This window comes from Dysidea avara, chromosome 5 (assembly GCF_963678975.1).
Source record: "Dysidea avara chromosome 5, odDysAvar1.4, whole genome shotgun sequence".
NCBI classification, from domain to species: Eukaryota; Metazoa; Porifera; class Demospongiae; order Dictyoceratida; family Dysideidae; genus Dysidea; species Dysidea avara.
Window position 1 is genome coordinate 41236019 of NC_089276.1, and position 18748 is coordinate 41254766.

The following is an 18748-nucleotide window of genomic DNA, read 5'->3' on the forward strand; positions in this document are numbered from 1 at the left end:
TACAAACAAATATGCCCTGTAAAAAGATCAGCTAGAAGAAGTTACCTAGAGTTCAGCTGCAAACAAATCACCCTGTAGAGAGTTCAGCTACGAACAGATCACCCTGTAGAGAGTTCAGTTACAAAGAAACGACCATGTAGAGAATTCAGCTACAAACAAATCACCCTGTAGAAAGATCAGCTAGAAGACGTTACCTTCTAGAGAGTTCAGTTACAAAGAAACCACCATGTAGAAAGTTCAGCTGCAAAAATATCAATCACTCTGTAGAGAGTTCAGCTAGAAGAAGTCACCTTGTGGAGAGTTCAGCTGCAAATAAACCACCCTGTAGAGAATTCGGCTACAAACAAATCACGCTGTAGAAAGATCAGCTAGAAGAAGTTACCTTGTAAAGAGTTCAGCTACAAAGAAACCACCATGTAGAGAGTTCAGCTGCAAATAAACCACCTGTAGAGAGTTCAGCTAGAAACAAGTCACCCTGTAGAGAGTTCAGCTAGAAGAAGTCACATTGTAGAGAGTTCAGCTACAAAGAAACTACCATGTAGAGAGTTCAGCTGCAAACAAACATCCTGTAGAGAACTCAGCTACAAACAAATCGCCCTGTAGAAAGATCAGCTAGAAGAAGTTAATTACCTTGTAGGGAGTTCAGCTACAAACAAATCACCTGTAGAGAGTTCAGCTACAAAGAAATCATCATGTAGAGAGTTCAGCTGCAAACAAATCATCCTGTAGAGAGTTCAGCTATGAAAAGATCACCCTGTAGAGAGTTCAGCTAGAAGAAGTCACCTTTTAGAGAGTTCAGCTACAAAGCAACCACCATGTAGAGAGTTCAACTGCAAACAAATCACCCTGTAGAGAATTCAGCTACAAACAAATCGCCCTGTAAGAGACCAAGTCACCCTGTAGACAGATCAGCTAGAAGAAGTTACCTTGTAGAGAGTTCAGCTGCAAACAAATCACCCTGTAGAGAATTCAACTACAAACAGATAACCCTGCAGAGAGTTCAGCTAGAGTCAAGTCACCCTGTAGAGAGAATCCTGTAAAAAGTTCATCTACGTACAAGCAAATCACCCTGTAGAGAGTTCAGCTACATTTCAAGTCACCCAGTAGAGAGATCAGCTGCAAATTATCCTGTGGGGATTAATTGACATGTAATAAATATATGCATTATATATATAATTTGTACATTTACTGATAAAATCAGAATGAGTTAAAGTATTTATAAAATCTATTTCATCTTTTTCTTTTTCCTGTGGTAAAGAAACAAATATAGGTTAAAAAGCCCCAAAGCTGGCCATAGGCCAACTTTGGGGTATACAAATACAAAAAGAAGTGAAATCTAATCAAAAATAGCTAAGCTGTAAAAAAAGGAGTGCGGCCCTTGAAAAGGCTATGGTGAAAAAAGATGTGAAATCCAAGGTGGCGGCCAAGAAATTGCTGTGATGGTAGGTTAATGGTAAAAATTTTAATAACGACAATTCAGGTGAATTTTGTGCCAATTGACCAAGCGGCATCAAATTCACCTGAATTGTCGTTGTTAAAATTTTTACCATTAACCTACCATCACAGCCATTTCTTGATCGCCACCTTGGATTTCATATCTTTTTTCACCATAGACTTTTCAAGAGCCGCACTCCTTTTTTTACAGCTTGGCTGTTTTTGATTAGATATTATTAACAGTTAATTAGATCTTTAAAGTTTTTTATAGAACTTTGCGTGGGCGAGATCAAAGGAGAAAGTGTACTTTAAATTTCATAAAGTACACTTTCAGCCGGCCAACTGCTTCATCGACCACAAAGAGTGCTTTATTGCACTGCAATGAGTGCTTTATTCGTTGAATAAAGCACTCTTTGCGGTGCAATAAAGCATGCTTTGTGGGCAATAAAGCACAGTTGCCAACGTGCCTTAGTGTAGGCTAATAGCCTACGGGGCTCGCGCCAGTATGACTAATCACCCAAGCTGGTGAAGGCTGATAGCCTCGCTGCGCTGAGTGATCAATCACCCCAGCCAATACGAGTTCTACCACTGGATTGCTTTTATAGACATATCTAAATGCTTCGATGATGGGTGGGAGAAGGTAACGTTGCTGTAATGTTTGTTAATGTAAACGGACAAATCCTGGAGATATCACGGAAATACTTCACCATGTGACTCACAATAGAATTGATTGTGGGTTGCGAGCAAAACCTGCCAAAAGACGCGATGAACGTCTACTATGCCAAACTATGGTGAAATACGCGTGAGTTACTTTGTTAAACTAGTTTGTGTGCGTTCAGGCTGCTAATAGTTCGTGCAATGCTTGTTAATTACGAGTCCTAGTGTATGGTGAAGCTACACGACTAGAAAGTTCCATAAATCATTTAAAGTATAGCCTTGCTCGTGCTATATGAAAAATAAAGTACTCTGCCGCGCGCCTCGTACTTTATTTTTTATATAGCACTCATGGCTATGCTTTAACATATACGTAATGTTGTGCAATTAATTATAGTATCTGGAATTTAATTGCATCGGGGTAGAAGGAATGTTTAAACGAATTAACTCTGGTAAATGGTTGCTTAAATCTATTTGAATGTCCTCGGGTGGGTAAATTATTCTTGATAAGTGAGTTCCCTGTATCAATTTCAACAAGATTATTAACAATTTTGTAGATCATTATCAGTCTCAGGTTTTCCCTTCTAACTTGAAGTGTTGTCCAGTGCATCCTATTTAACATGTTAGTGACACTAGAGTACATTGAGTAATCATTACTCTTTCTAGTTTATCAATATTAGTCATAGTATAGGGTGACCAAACTACACAAGCATACTCTAATATGGGTCGCACTAAAGTAAGATAACATCTTTCCCTTACATTTGCCGGACATTGTCTTAAATTTCACTGCAGAAATGCTCGGACATTATTTGCTTTGTTGCATACAAAATTAATGTGGAAGTTCCAAGAAAGTGTTTCGTCAATATGAACTCCCAAATACTTTGCTTGTGAAACTTGCTGAATCTTATTATTGTTTATGAGATATTGTGTAGCAAAGGGTGAAGATTTGTTAGTTACTCTTAAGTATTCACATTTTACAGGATTAAAATTCATCATCCAGCATTCAGCCCATTGCTGTAGCATGTTGATATCCTCTTGTAGGGTTTACTGTCCTCTGGAGAATGAATCTCTCTGTACAGAAGAGCATCATCTGCGTACAACTTTAAAGTGGACTTAATTTTATCAGGCATGTCATTCACATAACAAATAAAGGACCCAATACTGAACCTTGGAGGACTCCTGAAATAACCTGGGCTGTGCTGCTTAGCTGACAATTTACTGTAACCTGCTGAGATCTGTTCATAAGGAAGGACTCGATCCATCGCAGTAATTGGCCATTAATACCATATGAACGTAGTCTGTGAACCAATCTAGTGTGTGGTACAGTGTCAAATGCCTTAGCAAGATCCAAGAGTATTACATCAACCCGAGTCCCCTTATTTAGGGCTTCTGCCAAGTCATTAACAGTCGCAACTAGTTTGGTCAAGTTGAGTCTCACATGACCTGTGCTGTCTAAACCCATGTTGTTCATTACATAATATCTTGTGCTTGTTAACGTGATCATAAATAGATGATGATATTATATGTTCTAGAGTTTTACATAGTACACAGGTAAGCGATATAGGTCTGTAGTTAGATACTATAGTAGGGCAGCTTAGTGGCAAATTTTGAGTGGATCTGGACATTCTGGACAAAAGCACCAAACTTTCTCCAAATGTTGTCTACCCTATCACCTTTCAATTTTTGATAGGAACCAGATTGTACTTTTATGGCTTCCCAATTATTTATGCATTTTAAGTACTTGATGTAATGAAATCAAGTGAACATGAAGTCATACATGTGTTCCCATGCATTTTCTCATCGTAGTGTCAATATCATATTACATAATGGCAAAAATCAGCTGTAGTAAAGCATTCACACATATGGTTGTCATTGACAACACATATGGTTACCATTAACAAATACCTTTTACTTGTGGGACTTTCTAAGATAAATAGCCTATCTGTATGTTGACATTAAGTTCAGTGCTGTTAAATAAACAAATGTACTTAAACTAAAGTTTTAAATATGGATTGGAGTATGTGTCTGACCTGTCAACAAAAGATAAAGGAATCACTGACATGCCAACTCAATACAAAAAGGAGACAGGACCTGTTAGGCCATACCTATTTGATCTTATGTTACGCGGGCAAAATTATTTTAAATTTGGGTAGGTAGGTCGGTTTGAAAATGAAAATGATAAAAATTTTAAACACAAGCATACAAAATGAATGTAGCTATAATACTGTAGTACATACACAGTTAAAAATCTAGGTTTCATATTCTTCTAGTAGCATCAGATTTAAACATAGATCTCCAAAAGAGCTTTCCCATCATATTCTACAATTTTAGAGCATTGGACGATCTTCAATGTTCCCTTTTGGACTATATCACAAGGGTGTTGTCTTTAATTAAGAAAACGTGATCGCACACGTGATTTTAAAAATTATTTCATTTGAAGAAAAATGCAGTCGGTCGGGCCCGCACAACATAAGATCAAATAGGTATGGCCTTAGTAGTATACAACTCATTTGCTTGAAACTTTGTAGCTGTCCTAATGTTCAGTAATGATATTACAACTGAAGAACTAGTGCAAAACAAGGCAACATGGCATAAGTCTTGTTATATAAAATTAGCAATGAGAAATTAATGAGATCATCAATTCAAGCTACTGTAGGAAGCAGTATTTACGATTTCAGGTGTGAAGTCCCATTGAAGCTGGTCAACAGATAAGATGGCTCATCATGTCTTGTCTTACTTATCTTACCAATTACATGGAAAAAGCTCGAGGTTATATGTGACCGGATTTCATATAACCCGGCTTCCACACACACAAAATCAAACTTACGTTTTTAACAGGAATGGCTAATACACTATCATATTCCACTCTGTATTTCCTTCAGGACTGGCAAGTCTGGTTTCTGCAGAAGCTTTCTTCCGACCCTGTCAAAGCCATGAGTGAAAGATTGGTGTTATTAAATGGCCATGGCTTTGTTGTAATGGTGTGTAGTGAGCTGGGACTTCACAGAGAGCTCGCCAATAGTGTTCTCAATCAATTTGGAGCAATTTGAGGGCCATGGAGGGCCCAAGCTTGGCCTCTGGATTCCATTCATCTTCTTGCTCCATTTTATACTTTTATACTGCTATATTAAGCCCACCCACCACCCCTATTACTACACCTGTGACATTATTACCCACCCAAAAAAAGCTTCCCAAAACAGGGCATATTTTGGGTATCAGAACTTATAGACCCACACAGTGATAGCTAGTACATAGATGAATAATTGGTGCAAATTTTGTTTGCACAGCTGTAGGCACTGGGAAGTTACTACACAATGATTACTTAATATCGCCATATCTCCTAACGAAGCTTTGTACGTCGAAGCTGGGTTTTGTCAAATCCAGTCACATATAACCTAGGTGTTTAGAAGGAGATAAACATAGTTTGATATAGGGAGAAAGTTCTAGCACATTTTCCACAAGAGCAAGAACAAAAATGTTGACAATAATAAAATTATGGCTTTTGAGCAAGGTACAGTATATATACAGGAGATATTAAAACAGGCTACGCCACACAAGATCAAATGGTGTTGTTGGCAAGATTGTGTGAAAAGACATTACAAGTTACAAAGGTTTTTATTTTCATGGTAAGTTTCTACCTGGCTGTCAGCAACAGACCCTAGTATCCATGATACTAAAATAATGGTCTTGACTTAAAATGTCAAGATTCCACCAATTCACAGGTAAGCCTCACAATCTCACAAACACTCTTTTTTGATTTCAGTACGCACACACCAGCTACTGTTTAGTCTTGTCATTTATTGGAGAGACAACGTCCATTGCTTCTCTATGAAAATTCACAGAGAAACTAGGTCTAAAAAGATAGTAAACCATCTATATGACTTAAGTCTAGGTGCACAAGCCAAGACAGGGTTGTTGAAATAGAAAGCCAGTTAACAACTGCTGTTTGTAAGGAATATATGAAGAGAAGGGAGTTGTAAATTGTCTGTTTACTGTTGATGCACTTGACAACCTTGAACACAATCCCTCAAGTACCACAGCCAAAGGCCATTTGGCTCTTTTTCAACAATCAAAATAGAAGCTGACACAAGGCTGGTTATCCGAAGCTTTCATGAATGGCCACAGCAACTGCATTGTTGATACAGATTTTAATTGGAACATTCCACCATCTTGTAACTTTCTGTCAAAGCCTTAATATTTGGGTGGCCTTTGGTGCTGGAAAACACTTTATCACATAATTAAGTGCTATCTATCAAAAACTTGGTACAGAGAGATATATACCAGTTTTTCATATACATAGTTTCACAGGTTGTATCACTACATCTTCGCTTTATGGTAAGGGTAAGAGATCAGAATGGGTGGCCTATGTGGCACTCCACCCTTTATCTATTATAGATATTGATTCTCTACATTTCAAGTTGCTAGAACATTAATATATGACAAAACAAGTGAGCTACAATGTGTGAATAAAGCTAGAAAGGATTTATTTTGCAACAAGGGTAGGGTGATGGAGATGCTACCCCAACACAGGAAGCACTGTTGCAGCATACCAAATAAGTGGCATACCAAGCTGCAATATGGTGCTACAGTAAGCAAAATGAGCAATAGAAGTCACCTCCAGAAGACTGGGGGTGGACATTTGAGGAGTGCAATGTCTGGGTCACAGTGTGGAGCACATTACCTATAGCTGCTAAAGCTTGTAGTGAACTAGTCAAGTGTAAATGTAAGAGTGGCGGATGTTCATGCAGAAAAGCTGGTTGGTAGCGCACAGAGCTCTGTAACTGTCACTGCTTAGATTGAGAAACATACGATAGCTAATATTGAGTGTGACGATACTTGATAGACCACTAATACAGTAAAATTTAGTAAATTATCCTTCTTGATTGTACGTATTTAGTTGGATTTTGATTCATTGTGTTCTGTTTTGCAAACAGTACAGGTATCATCAACTGTTTTCTGATATTTGCTGAGCTATTATGATAATGAATAAAGAGCTTATAACTTGTGCAATTTTACATATGGATTACAAGACTATTGAAAACACTATACTGAGTGTTTTCAAAGTTTCTTGTAGGTTTCTATGGTAACAGATGAGTGTTTAGGTTTCTATGGTAACATTCTACATGGAATATATGCCTACAATAACCCTAACATGTCTTAATAATGAACTGATCAGGAGTTAGGCATCAAAACAAACTTCATTGCATTTGAAATTAAATGCGTGGGTGGGACCGATTTGATGGGTTTCTGGTTTACATAAATGATCACAACTCTGCAATGGAACAAGCTATTGACTTCAAATAAAAAGCAAGCTGTTTCACAAAGTAAGCCCTATACTTTGATGCCAAATAGTAGCAATTTAAACAATGCCTAAGGAAGAAATAAACAAAAAGCCATTTTACTAACCATAGCAGCCAACTTAAAACGCTTTAGCAAACTGCCTCAGGGTGATTAGATGAATTGGTTCCTATCAAAAACTGAATGCTACCGACCTGGGTAGTATGTAAAAAAATATTGGTGCTTTTGTCCAGAGTGTCCACTTCCACCAGCTAAGCTGCCCTACTACTAAGGATCTTCCTCCTTTCTTATATACAGGTGCTACCTTGGCTTTTTTCCATTCATTTGGAACTCTTCCCTGATTGATTGATGCTTGATATAGTAGAGTCAATGATGGAGCTAGTTTGGCAACTGTTTCTTTTATGAATCGAGTAGGTATATTATCTGGTCCACACGCTTTACAAGGATCTAGACTTTGGAGAAGTGTAAATACTCCTTCAGTAGATACTTCAATAGGGTCAATACTTGGATAGTCAGTAACTGGTAAATGGGGAAGAGGACTGTTACCTTCTTGTGTGAACACTGACCAAAAGTAGTCATTAAATGATTCCGCTTTACTGAGGTCATCATCAATAGCTCTTCCATCCACTTGTAATGCAGGAATACTAGTTTGGTCATTACGCTGGCTTTTAATGTAAGACCAGAATTGTTTACTACAGTATTTTCCGTAATGACTGGATTGATTGCAGGAAAAAATTGTGACCACACACCTTCAAGTTGTTAGGCTGATTCAAGATACTCTAGTCTAATAATCAATCAAAACCACGATGACCACACCCCTTTTTGGGTAAGCACACATCTTTGCAGGCTGACTCGAGATACTCTAATACAGCGGTCACCCTAATAAAACAGTCACATGTTTATTATAAACTAGCTGTATGCTTTAAGGTGGCGCTGAACCGATTAAGGGCAGCCGCACAAAGTTAATTGTACAGCATGTTTGTGGTCCATGGACCACAGCAAAGCGTCTCAGTGGACTAACAGAACAAGCTCTGTCAGACTGCCTAGCTACTTTTGTTGATACAATTATTATTATTAGTGATTAGTGATTATTGTACAGAACTCAAAGTTGAGTGTAAAAGTACGAATTAATTATAAAGATTACTTAAACTGTTCTTGAATTGATACAAGGATTCTGACATTACCACGACACTTGGTAACCTGTTCCACATACAAATAGTTGATAGAAAAAATGAATGTTTATATGAATCGACCCTGGTAGCTGGCTGAATGAATCTATGAAGATGTCCTCGGGAGATGTTGTTTAAGTTCGAGTAAGTTAGTGGTAAATTGTGCTGGGTATCATTAGTCCATGGATGATCTTGTACATCATTATCAATTTTATCTGGTCTCTTCTTTCATGTAAAGTGGGCCAGTCTAGCTGTTGTAGGATGCTTGTAACACTCTGATATCTTGAATCATAGAATCTGTGTCGTGCGGCCCAAGAAGCCGGCGCGCAATGCCCATGAGTATATTGACAGGAAGAAAGAAAACGCAATTTTTGCACATCCGTAGCTCTGTGCTGCCTTGATGAAACAAGACGATGTTTGCTGTGGACACTCCCTCCAACTTCAGAACTCCACATTCCAACTTTGAGCGAAATCGCTTCAAGCGTTCCCGAGATATGCGACTTCAAAAATTGGCTTAGTTTCTTCGTTTTTATTTTCTTCTTATTTTTCTTCCTCTTTTCGCACACTTACAAAAACTGCTATAAAACGCGAATGCCTTATCCGATTGCCTTGAAATTTGGCACACAGACGGGGGGGTATAAAGGCGCATCTCGGTACCAACTTTGGCTGGAATACGATAAGCAGGTAAAGAGTTATGAGCGATTATTCACGAAAAATAACACCGATATGTTGTCACGCCTACAGGGTAAACCGCGTATGGGAAGAAGCTGAAAATCCGTGGGTGAATAGGTTAACTATTGAACCTCAAACCTTTTGTGGTTTGAAAGAAGTCGAGCTAAAAATCAGGAAGATACAACGAAAAAACCAACAGTCTGTAACAATTATGCAATCGAGATTAACTAATAAAAAACGACTACTTGCCACGCCTACCAGATAAACCGCTTGGGGTAATGCCTTGAAAATCGCTGTACAGATGGAGTAATCATCTTAGAGATGCTCTTCAATGATGTAGAAGAATCAGACTTAAGCAACGGAGTTATAACATGAAATCCAACTTGGTGTAGCAAGTGCGAGATCGAGATACTCTAATAGAGCAGTCATCCTAATAGAGCAGTCATCCTAATAGAGCAATCACCGTGAAGAGAATTCAAGAGATCAGTTAGAAACAAGTAACCTGTATACAAACAAATCACTCTGTAGAGAGTTCAGCTACAAACAATTCACCCTGTAGAGAGATCAGCTAGAAGAAGTTACCTTGTAGGGAGTTCAACTACGGAAAGAGATAGTCCAGCTAGAAGAAATCACCTTGTAGAGTTCAGCTACAAAGAAACCACAATGTAGAGAGTTCAGCTACAAACAAATCGCCCTGTAGAGAGATCAACTAGAAGAAGTTACCTTGTAGAGAGTTCAGCTACAAAGAAATCATCATGTAGAGAATTCAGCCGCAAACAAATCACCTGTAGAGAGTTCAGCTACAAACAAATCTCCCTGTAGAGAGATCAGCTACAAGAAGTTGCCTTGTAGAGAGTTCAGCTACAAACAAATCACCCTGTAGAAATATCAGCTAGAAAAAATCACCTTGTAGAGAGTTCAGCTACAAAGAAACCATCATGTGAGAGTTCAGCTACAAACAAATCGCCCTGTAGAGAGATCAGCTAGAAGAAGTTACCTTGTAGAGAGTTCAGCTACAAAGAAACCATGATGTAGAGAGTTCAGCTGAGAACAAATCACTTGTAGAGAGTTCAGCTACAAACAAATCACCCTGTAGAAAGATCAGCTAGAATAAATCACTTTGTAGAGAGTTCAGCTACAAAGAAACCATCATGTAAGAGTTCAGCTACAAACAAATCGCCCTGTAGAGAGATCAGCTAGAAGAAGTTACCTTGTAGAGAGTTCAGCTACAAATAAACCATCATGTAGAGAGTTCAGCTGCAAACAAATCACCTGTTGAGAGTTCAGCTACAAACAAATCTCCCTGTAGAGAGATCAGCAAGAAGAAGTCACCTTGTAGGGAGTTCAGTTACAAAGAAACCACCATGTAGAGAGTTCAGCTAAGAACTAGTGACCTTGTAGAGATATCAGTTGGAAGAAGTTATACTGTAGAGAGTTCAGCTACAAACAATTCACCCTGTTCAGAGATCAGTTAGAAGAAGTTTTCTTGTAGAGAGTTCAGCTACGAACAAATCACCCTGTAGAAAGATCAGCTAGAAGAAGTCATCTTGTAGATAGTTCAGTTACAAAGAAACCATCATGTATAGAGAAATATTTAAAGTATTCAACATCTGTTTCATCTTTTCTTCTTCCTGTGGTAAAGAAAAAAAAGATAGGTTAAAAAAACCTCAAAGCCGGCCTATTGGGGTATACAAATACAAAAAGAAGTGAAATCTAATCCAAAACAGCCAAGCTGTAAAAAAAGAGTGTGGCCCCCAAAAAGGCTATGGGGAAAAAAGATGTGAAATCCAAGGTGGTGGTCAAGAAATGGCTGTGATGGTAGGTTAATGGTAAAAATTTTAATAACGACAAATCAGGTGAATTTTGTGCTAAGACCAAGCGGCACAAAAATTCACCTGAATTGCCATTATTAAAATTTTTACCATTAACCTACCATCACAGTCATTTCTTGGCCGCCACCTTGGATTTCACATCTTTTTTCCCCATAGCCTTTTTGGGGGCTGCACTCTTTTTTCACAGCTTGGCTGTTTTGGATTAGATAATACAGTAGGTTGCAAAATAAAGTTTACGTTTCGTAATTGTAATTACGGTGTGATTACTAAGTAATTACCATGTTTGTACTGTAATTACATTTTGACCGTAATCTGTAATTATGCAAAAAAGTAGTTTTTCACCAGCCATATATACAATATACTCATAGTTACCAATAGAGCATAATTCGTAATTACGCTTTGTAATTACGCTACTACAGCGTAATTAAAATTACGAAACGTTAACTTTTTTCTGCAGCCTACTGTAGTTAACAGCAAACCTAGCTGCTCTTCTCTGGACAGCTTCAATTAGTTGAATATCATTGTTGCAATGTGGTGACCAAATACTGCATGCATACTCTAGAATAGGTCTTACAAGACTTAAAAAGAGTGAACTCTTGATGTTGGTTGGGCAAGTATTGAAATCCCATCGTATAAAGCCATATTATGAATTTGCCTTTTTAGTTATGATTTGGATGTGGTCAGACCATGTAAGCTTGTTGTTTAGTGTCACATCTAAGTATTTGGCTTGCTGTACTTCTCTAATCTGTGAGTTTAGAATGGAATATTGGAACTTGACAATGTCTTTATTATTAGTAATTTTTAAGAATTCACATTTGGATGGGCTGAAACACATGTTCCACTTATGTGCCCAGTTTTCAAGGATAAGTAAGTCTCTTTGGAGTATTTTGCAATCATCATCTGAATCAATACATCTATAGATTAACACATCATCTGCATATAATTTTATAGAGGAAGAAATATCTTTGGTGATATCATTAAAAAAGTACAAAAATAGAAGGGGAGCTAGGACTGTTCCTTGTGGAACACCCGAGGACACCGTGGATACAGAGCTTTTTTCTCCATTTACCATGACCTGTTGTGTCCTATCAGTTAAAAAACTCTTGATCCACTCGAGGAGGGGACCATCAATCCCAAGATGGCTCAGCTTATGGCAAAGACGTACATGGGAAACTAATGTTATTCACACTTTAAAACTATTAGCTTGTCATAACTCTGGTTAATTCACTGGCGAACGGTAGTCTCGTCCTCGCAGACCCATTCTCCGGGGTGATGCTTATCGATTCGAGATTATAAGCGCCCCCTCCGAAAGGGTCTGGTGAAATGCCCATACCATTTTTGTCCGAGAAATTGACAACTCTGGCGAGTGATAATTGGTGATTAATAACTACACAAGAGGTGACGATTTAAGGTAAGCTTTGCTTTTGTAAAGTCTGTACTGCGCAGCCATAAAACGATAAATACTGTTTAATCGTCACCTTTTGTAAAATCTTGTGTAAGTATTAAACACCAACCAGAGTTGGTGATTTCTCAGACAAAAATGGTATGGGCATTTCACCAGACCCTTTCGGAGGGGGCGCTTATAATCTCTAATCGATAAGTGCCACTCTGGAGAATGGGTCTGCGAGGACGAGACTAGGCGAACGGCACCAGCTGCCATTGCGTGATTACTGTTATACGGACTGTGCCCTGACTAGCCACATTGTCTCCTTTCTCGCTAAATAACTTCAAAATTATGCACCACAGACCATCAAAATTTGGTATAGGCATTGGGTAAGCGATACTCTACAATGGTATGCTTCGAATTTTTGCGATTTGGGTTTGATGGAGTTGTTAGCCAATGTTGTAGCCCACAGGTGTGTGTTTTCACCACTTTTCATGTTGTTATCAGTGAAAGGAAAGCATAGAATTGTTCTACAAGGTGAGAAATGGTTGGAACCGAAGTGGCTTAGTGCTAGGTTGTTCACTGGTCAATTTATTTTAAAAATTGGATTAAAATTTAAGAGTTTTATAGGCAAAAAATGAAGGCATGTTATTCGCGAAACTTTGTATGCTAAACTAAAGCATCACAAGCTATCACAACAGCTTTTTAGGTGTAGATTAAGTTGTACACTAGCAAAGTTTTGGGCCACCCTAAAATAGCTCATTAAGTGCGTGGGTTGAAACAAATTGTTTAGTGCGACTGGACTTAATCGGTTCAGCGCCACCTTAACAAAAAAACTAAACAAACTATATTAAAAATTATAAATTTAAAAATGAAGTAGGGATCCAAGCGATAAAAAGTAGTGAAACAAGAGATGAACAATGCTAGCTATTACAGCATAGCTCAGTGTTAAATCCATACTTTGGTGTAGTATAACAATTATTTTGTATTCAATGCCAAAGTAGGAATTTAACACTGAGCTATGCTGTAATAGCTACCATTGTTCATCTCTTGATTCACTACTTTTATTGCTTGGATCCCTACTTCATTTTTAAATCTATAATTTTTAATATACTATATTATGTGCTCTTGCTGCTAATTGAAGTTAATTACAAGTAGAAAAGATGAGTAATCTTTAAGTTTGATTAGGATCATAAAAATAAATACAAATTATGTAAAATTGATATATGAATTGTTTGGAATTTTGGTTTCGCCATATGTTGAAGTACCTCATTTAGGTGATTGCCCAGAAGGGGAAACTGTAGCCCTCTCACATAGATATGTATGGTAAAACCACAAATTTCAAAATGTCATATCTTATGACATATATATGCTATCCTTACAAAATTTGGAGAAGTCACTTCAGACGTTATCACCAAAAACTAATGGGAAATTCAGGTTGCTAGGGGAAATGGTTATTATTATGCACTATAAAGCCTTATTATGAAATTTGTCTATTAGGGTAGAGCAACAACAACTGGCTATTCTAATCATATTGCAACAATAATTACAAAATTGATGATTTATAATTACTCACACATGCTAATACACATAAATATGCAAATGACATATTAAGAAGCCTACATTCTAAGCTAAATTCTGCTGGGTGGTACACACAGCAGTGGTAGAGAGACACATTATTGCTGTAAGTAAAAGATATGTAAGTAATGTAGAATAATAATTAGGAATATTATTTTTAGATTGACTTTAAAAAAAATTGGGAAATAGGGGAATAATTAAAAAGTATTGAAGCAAAAGAGGTTGCTTATACCTGCAGGCCAAGCTAGGCCCAGTTTAGAAAGGAAAACTCACCATTAACAGTCAGTACTCCAGAACTACTGTCACTAGATACTACATTAGTAGCATTACATGTGTAGGTACCCACATCAGATGACTGTACATTATTGATTCTTAAGATACTATGACCAGATAATGTAGACGACACATCATACTTCACTGTATTAGTCACATCCACTGGAACATCATTAAAGTACCAACTGATGGTAGGAACTGGTTCACCAGTAGCTTGACAAGAGAAGGATGCAGTATCTCCATCAATTTGTTTTTGGTTCATTACTTGTTGCACAAATGCTGGAGCATCTGTTGTTTGTTCCATGCAATCATAACATGGCGAGAAACATGATAAATTAGTACATTATAATTATACAGTAAATTAATGTATAAAGTCAATATGATAACAAGTACTGTATATATCACACTACATCACATGTTCACTGGTAATGTAACGTTAGGATCAAATTAATATAGGCAAACCAAAACAAAAACTACTTTAATATGCTCCTTTTACAGGCCACCAAATAATGATACCCTTCCTATTACATTCCTCTCTGGTTCAGGTGAATCATCACAAAATTGTTCCAAACTAAGCCTAAGAATCTTACTTGGTGGAGACTTCAACTTCCCTATATAGTATCTTCTGGTCTAATGTGGGCACTATAAACCTTTTCCAACATATGGCTATGATCTCATTGATCTCAACTAGAAACAATAAATGTGACCAGATTTGCAAAAAGGTACCTTTTCCACACATTTTACATACCAGCAAACAAAATGATGTAACACACTTGACTTCTTATACTGATTAATTTGATCAAAATGCAGCTGGATACTGTGGCTACCCTCATGGAACATTTTAAAGCAATTACATGAAATGATTAAAAAGTTATGAAACTTCAAAGTTCAAAAATTAAGTTGAATTTTGTCTGTGAAAAAGGTACTTTTTTGCAAATCTGGTCACAAATGATATTGGTCTAGAATAACTGGTATACAAGAGGTAGCAACATTCTTGATTTAATACTATACTGCCAACCCAGTCTTGTATAGGGACGCATCAATTTTATCAGCACAAATTTTGGCATAATGGGTGAGTAAAAGCAATGAGCAAAATTCTGGCATATTTGGAGCAATTTTTGTGAAGTAGACATTAAAATTGCACAAAAAATGGAGATACTCTAATAGAACAGTCACATGTTATAAAAATCAACAATACATACAGTAGTTAATTGTTTTGGGGGGAAAAGTGGTATTTGAGATACCCTAGCTAATAGAACAGTAGCATATTTATAATTACGATTAGTTTTGCTATATATGTTAAGACCAAGTGCAGATTGAGATACTCTAATAAAACGGTCACTTTAAGGTGAAATTGTAGTTTTGCACTTAGCTGACCCATATTATGACATTGACCACAAACAGGCCAAATTTAAAGAATCAACAAACAATGCTATAATTATATCACCAGAAACTCAGCCAAAGCACTTTTGAAATCCCAAAGACATCTCCCTTAGCTGTTTGAAAGACAATGAAGAAGAGAAAACATCTGTATAACAATTAGGGCAATCAGTACATTTCAAGATACTTGGTCACAGTACTGTAGCTTAAATCATATTACGTACAAAGAAAATGGATGAGGCACAAAAACAATCAAGAAAAGCTAGTTGACACTACCTCTAAGTCCAGTAATTTTGGAGGTACATTAAAACACAAGACTGGTGTACCACTTTTGCGCTGCAAAGAGTTAAACAATCACACAGTATTAAAGATAAAGTAGAAACACTGAACAATCAATTCCATTCAGTTTTACCCAAGAGGATTTGTCTAGCTTTCCTCAACAGCAACATTCTCCTTATCCTGTCATACCAAATACATCTTTCTCAGTTGACAGCATACTACAGCTCTTAAATTTATTATATATTAATAACGCTTCTGGCCCGGGTAACATTCCTGGTAGATTTCCAAAGGTTCATATGCTCTTCAGAAATAGTACCGATACTCGCTGTACTATTAACTCAGAATACCTTATGACTGGCTACTTGCTACTACTGTGTTTGAAAGGGTGACCAAAGTATCCCCACCAACCACCAGCCAATCTCTCTAACATCTAGTTAATGGAACATACTCTCTGCCATTATATAATAGGTCACCTTGAGACTAATCATATCTTGAACAACTGTCAGTGTGGCTTTCAACCATCTTACTCCTGTGAAGCACAGTTACTATCAATAGTAGAAGAATTGCAGATAGCACTTGACCATCGCAAACAAGTTGACTTTCTTATGCTAGATTTTTACAAAAGCATTTGATACTGTACCCTATAAAAGATTTTAAGTAAACTACAGTATTATGGAATACGTGAAAAGTGACTATCCATCTGACTTACTCAAAAATCACAAAGAACTGTCATCAATAGAATAACTTATGTATCTGGTGTCCCACAAGGGACTGTTTTCATTTAGGCCCAATAATATTTTCATTGCATATAAAATAATACTAGTGATAATATCATCACTATATATGTTCATTGATGATTGTATCATACAGTACAGTAGTATTGTCATGAGTTTGGGATTTTCTGGCCACATTCTGGCCAAAACTATCCAGCCTCACAATAGTTTCATGATGTCTTGGCAGTATTGGTTAGGTATAACCAAGCCCAAAGGGCCTTCAGTATACTTCCAAAATGTTGATATGAAATTAAAAAAAAACTTAATTAGTGGAATTTTCTATTGGCTTACTGATTTACTGACTGACTAATATTAATGCCTTCAGTCAAGCATAACTCAGCAACGGCTAAGGATACAGGCCTGATTATTTTTTTCACTGTTTGACATTGCTTCAGCCCAACATGTGCTTTACATACAATGCACGCTTTATGGAGGTACCTGTGTTCTCCTTTATATCCCATTCATCTTTGCTGACAATGTAAGGTGCCAATTTGTGGTTGCTCCACTTGATGGCTTCCCTATGGAACCATCCGAGTTCTTTTGATGTGGCTGGATTGTTTGCAGAGGTCCTTCACATGCTGTTGTTTACTTGTAACACTGTGTAATGGGCTGAACATAGCAAATAAAGTGTAATGGCTACTGTGCTTCGTCAGTAATTGATAGTTGGGTCATGTATTCAGACAAAAACAATAAGTCTACATGGCATTACTCTTTCTGTTTAATGTGGTATGCATGGGTTCATCATTCATTAAAAAGTACAAGGAAAATAATAATTTTAGGGATTATAGAAACAATTGTGAGATTGCCTACACTTGAAGATATACTAGTGAACACTAATTCCCTAATTCATTTGTGGGTATTAGCTACATAAATTTCTTAATTTTTCCTTACACTTTTTGTTATGGAGTCATCAACTCACAGGATGAATACTGGCGCTTGCTAGGATAAAGATATTCAATTTGACACCCAGCTTGAACAAATTAAGTGTTGTATGGATGATACTGTATACGTATAGATAAGGTCACAACTTTTTGAGATAAAAATGAGACTCCAAAGGTCGTGAAAATTTGTGATGGTTCCACCTCTCAGATTTCATGTCATCAAGTATACTTACTGTGTGTGGAAAGCTTCAGAAAGCACACAATTTTTGGTCCAGTAGCTGTGTTTAGTAAAACGTTCTAGGTGTGTGCCCCACAGGACATTTTGAAGCATCAATGTTCTGTAATAATAGTACTAATGTTTTGGTACCAATTTTGACAAATGTTTTTTGAATATTTAATTTGAGTACATGACTGCAGTACCTCAATTGCAAAGGTGGAGGGGTCTAGCTCACACTGTGCCTATGACCATATTAATATTGCTTTAAGCTATGTAACTGGTTCTTGGGTAGTTTTGAGCGGGACACAAAATACAATAGATATAATATCATACTTACATTGTATAGTGATAGTCACTGTGATATATGTATCATTAAAACTGACAATATTACTAGCTGAACATGTGTACATTCCAGTGTCTACTCTCATAGCTCCTGTCACCATCAGTTCTACACTTACACTAGTCACATTACCAACACCAGTAGATGACATCACTTCACTACCAGATACTAGTCTCATATTACTTAGACTACTCCCATCACTGTCCTTCCATACAACTGTTGGTGGAGGATAACCTGTAGCTGTACATGTGATTGATCCATCACTTCCTTCAGTGATAGTAAACTCTTGTCCTTCTACTGGTCTAGTAATGTTTGGTGATACTGTAAGTAATAATAGTACAGCCATTAAATGTGATATCAAATGTACACTTAACTTGAACTTTAACCCATAAATTGGAAAATAATCACACACAACCACAACAAAATTTGTAATAGCCATTTTGCGCTATTTTCAAACATATGTAGTTGCCATTCTTGTAGTACTGGACAAATAATTATTGAAAAGGTTGAACCTCACCCTAACCTTAATGCTGACTTGCCATTTGCCTGTTCAGCATAATGATGTCTGTAACTCACTGTGCGAA

General features: G+C 37.1%; 1 protein-coding gene across 1 annotated transcript in view; it reads right to left on the minus strand.

The window, feature by feature from the left end:
- Positions 1-18748, minus strand: part of LOC136255297 (hemicentin-1-like) — a 239616-nt gene that overhangs the window by 48028 nt on the left and 172840 nt on the right. Inside the window, exons 16-17 of the mRNA XM_066048025.1 lie at positions 18162-18485; positions 14295-14582 (exon numbers count right to left, since the gene is read on the minus strand). Of these exons, the coding sequence (XP_065904097.1) occupies positions 14295-14582; positions 18162-18485 (612 nt within the window). The remainder of the gene's footprint in view (positions 1-14294; positions 14583-18161; positions 18486-18748) is intronic.